General features: G+C 56.3%; 1 protein-coding gene across 1 annotated transcript; it reads left to right on the top strand.

Annotated features, from left to right (window-relative positions):
- Window positions 1-1,933: 1,933 nt before the first annotated feature.
- VDBG_06258 (HET domain-containing protein) lies at window positions 1,934-3,740 on the top strand (the record flags this gene model as incomplete). The annotated part of the gene is made up of 2 exons (XM_003003770.1): window positions 1,934-2,315; window positions 2,383-3,740. The coding sequence occupies 2 exons, from the start codon at window positions 1,934-1,936 to the stop codon at window positions 3,738-3,740; spliced, it is 1,740 nt and encodes a 579-aa protein (XP_003003816.1).
- Window positions 3,741-3,911: the final 171 nt, after the last annotated feature.

Genomic DNA, 3,911 nt, shown 5'->3' with positions numbered 1-3,911 from the left:
CCACCTTGCGAGCCGTCATCGCTTAGGTCGTCATCAAGCCCGACCTCCTTGAACACGGACTGGCGGCCCTTTTTTATGTTGCCAACCATGGAGGCCGGCATGATGGAAGCTTCGCGTAGGCGATCAGAGGTCAGTTGGGAATTGAATCTCGGTCGCGAGGTGTGAAAACTTGAAGACGAAGGCCCTGGGCTATGTGGTGAGGGTGATGATGGTAGGAGCCCTGCGAACGACATGGCGGCGGCGGGCAGATACGAAAGGCGTTTCCGGCAGAGCGGGCGCGCTGGGGTGCGCTGAGGTGCGCTGACGTCGGCCTCGCAGAAGGGAGCAGGCTGGAGGAGCAGCAGGCAGGTCTGCAGTGCAGGACGGCCTATGATGTCGCAATACTGGGGGAGGTGAGGAGAAGGGGGCGAATGCGGTAGGGGTTGTCACACAGTCCGGGGGCGTCTGTGGTCTTAGTTTGGCGGGAACAATGTCGTATCAAAGAAATCTCCGAGACGATACGAGATGAAGAGGAGGGGGAGGGGGAGGAGGGTGAGCTGGGAGTATAAGATGGACAGCCAGAATCAACGACCATCACGACAATAAAGCGAGCAAAATGTGAAAAAGACACCAGGTGCCAGGAAACGGGAGAAGAGGCGATCCATTTAGGGGAAATCGCCAGTTCACGGACAACTTTGTCCAGCAAGGCCCGACCAGAAGACACCAAACCAGGGTCCTTCAAACAGTCAAGATCTCCCCCAGACCAGTACATTGCCGACCAGTTTCCGCAGTCCTGAGGAACTGAGGATGGGTGAGAACATCAGGCTTGGTATCAGCCAAGAAAGACGGACGCTTGTTCACCGATGCCAGGGTGAGGTGGCCAAGGAGGACCAAGGAAAGCTCTCACTTCACCCATTTCTGAGGGGCGGCGTCGGGAAGCTTGGTCCCGATGAAATCATGGATGCGACTCTCCGCCGTTCAGGGTCGCGGGGGGGGGAGAGGTTTGGGGGGGCTCGCCAGGGAGGCAAGACCGGAGCAAAAGTTGGCAATGTGACACGGGGAGGGGCCGTCAGGGGACAGACGGTCAAGGCTCGACGGCTGTACCCATCGCGCCGACATGGGTGGAAGCTCTGAATGGGACTGGATCCATCCAGGAACGGCATCGGGATGTTCATGATGATTGGTCCGTTGGCCGACAGGGAAGCCCAGGCAATGACCTCACTCGTTTGCCCGTCATTCGTCTGTGTGGTCGATGGTGGTGCGCCGCACGCGACATTGCTGCAACAGGATTGGTGTCGCCGCGCTGGCACGACGCGATACGACGTTGTTTTGAGTGGCTATCGAATGACTGGCCGTCGCCAGCTGGAGGATCATACCGGGTTCGAGCGAATCTTGATGATGATGATGATGATGGTTGTGGTGGTGTTGGTGATGGAGAAGGAAATGAAGAGCAGAAGAAGTGGAAGTAGGCAGAACGCTATGTGACGTCAGCCTCGATACTTGATCAGATATCGCTTCTGAGCCACAAGCCAGCCTCAGACGAGCCACAGACCAGCCTCAGACTTCAGCCACTCGACTCGGGGTGCTTTGGCTCGAGGCATCTGTGCCGCCGGTTCTTCTTCGAAGAGAGATGCCGCCTGGGTACAGTTCATGGACTCATTCCTGCATCGTCGTTCAGGATACACGTCGTAAGGCTTCTGACTGGCCCGAAGACACTGCGGCAACCACTGGACCGACGAGGCTGTGCGTGACACCCTGCATATGCACAACCCAGCGCCAACCCAGCATGACCCCTCTTTCTGCTGTCTCCGTCGTGAGAGAAGGTGCCCCATGGCGTAGCTGACAGCTTCATCCCAACGTCCACCCTGCGCAGCTACATAGCACATACTAGGGTTACGCTCCACATTCGATGACTGCCCTATCGTACCGAGTGGCCTCATGGTGAACGAGAAACATGCGGCTCATCAACACAACAACCTTTGAATTCAAGGAATTTTTCAGCGGAATCCCACCCTACGCCATTCTTTCCCACACCTGGGGCACGGAAGATGGCAGCGAAGTCACGTTCAGGCAGTGGCTTGAGCGCAACGCGAGTCCCATCACCTCCGCAGGCCTTGCCAAGATCCTGAAGAGCTGCGAGATTGCCGCCGCCGAAGGCCTCCAGTACGTCTGGGTCGACACGTGCTGCATCGACAAATCCAGTAGCGCCGAGCTCACGGAGGCCATTAACTCCATGTTCATGTGGTATCATCGCGCCCACGTCTGCTACGTGTACCTCGAAGACTTACCATCCTTTCCCGCGGGATACGACGGCCAGATTGACGCGTGGAAACCTGGTCGCTGGGTCACGCGAGGATGGACGCTGCAAGAGCTCATCGCCCCCCAAGATGTCCGGTTCTACAGACAACGCCTGGCGCACCATCGGGACCAAGCTACGACTCAGACGTCAGCTGGAAGAGATCACCAGCATCAACTCCCGTGTTCTGGACGGTCGCACACCGCCTGGGGTCATTTGCGTTGCGGAGAAGATGTCGTGGGCAGCCCGCCGAACGACGACGCGTAAGGAGGACATGGCCTACTGTCTTCTCGGGCTCTTCGGCGTCAACATGCCGCTCCTGTACGGCGAGGAAGACAACGCGTTTCTGCGGTTGCAAGAGCATATTATCCAAAAGACGAATGATCTCAGCATTTTCACTTGGTCTCCTTCGTGCCCGGTCGCTCGTCGCGAGGTCGACGTCGCGCGGGGCTGTCTTGCCGAGAGCCCCGCGGACTTTGCTTCCTGCAACTCCATGTCAAGGAGGGACACGTTTGGGATGATGGAGCCCGAGTTTGTCATGACCAACAAGGGTATCCGGCTCGAGACGTCCAGAGACTTGGTCTACACAACAGTCTCGCCCGTGGGTGGCGAAAGCCGTACATCGTACATCTTGCGTCTAGGCTGCTACTCTGGCCTGCAGAACGCCGTCGAGATTGTGGTTCCGCTGCAGAAATGGGGCCGCGACATCTTCGCCAGAGATCCGTCTCGTCCCAACACGTTCAATAAAGTCGACTATGTGGAGAAGCCTGCCTTTGAAAAAAGACAGACCATCTACCTGATTGTATCCTTGCCAGCCTTTACCTCCATACGCCAGAGCCACACCCTCCTTCCATTGTTCCAACGAGCTGCCTCCTGCATGGCAGTGCTGCACATCGATCCCATCGCGTGCCCAGGCGTCATGGCGTACGTCTACAACAGGTGGCCCTCTAATCACTTTGACGCCGAGCGGAATCTTTTCATGGCGCCCGTGGGCATGCTCGGAAAGCAGTGGACGGCGTGCCGTTTTCATGTGTCGCCCGCAGACTTCAGCGACGCTGGATCGCTGGGTGATGAGTACGTCAGGCTTCCCGCGGTGTTCTATCTCGTGGTTATCTGGAGCATTCGGTCTTCGCCTACAAACGAGGCTACAAACGAGGAGGACTTTTCCTACCTTCTCCTCGAGCGTCCAGCGTGGGAACAAGATTTCGAGACCGATGCCATTTCTGAACTCCTGACCGAAGTGGCAGACAATTTCAAAAGCTCATACAACTTGCAGAAGGCCCTCGCCATACACACTGACGCAGGAAGAGACTGGAATAGGTCATTAACTATCGTGAGAACCGTCGGCAGACGAAAGCAGCATTTATCAATCGATTGTACCAGGCGAGTCGAATACGACTCTAGGGTCTGTCTAGGGCCCATTTGGCGTGTAAGCATCAACTTTGAAGCAGAGGAAGCTTACTAGTTGACTCTAATACTGAACGGGGCATTGTGTAGCCTGAGAGCGAAGTTATGAATAGAATAAAGGGGTCCTTCTCAACGGCATCATAGTAGATCGATGGCCATAAGATACCAGTGTGAGTAGACCGAGCCTTCTGCCTGAGATATTTGCGCATGCACACATGTAAACTTATGT

The sequence above is a fragment of the Verticillium alfalfae genome, genomic scaffold (genome assembly GCF_000150825.1).
Source record: "Verticillium alfalfae VaMs.102 supercont1.7 genomic scaffold, whole genome shotgun sequence".
Classification (NCBI taxonomy): domain Eukaryota; kingdom Fungi; phylum Ascomycota; class Sordariomycetes; order Glomerellales; family Plectosphaerellaceae; genus Verticillium; species Verticillium alfalfae.
Note: the sequence above shows the minus strand (reverse complement) of the source record. Positions and strands in the feature narration are given on the sequence as shown.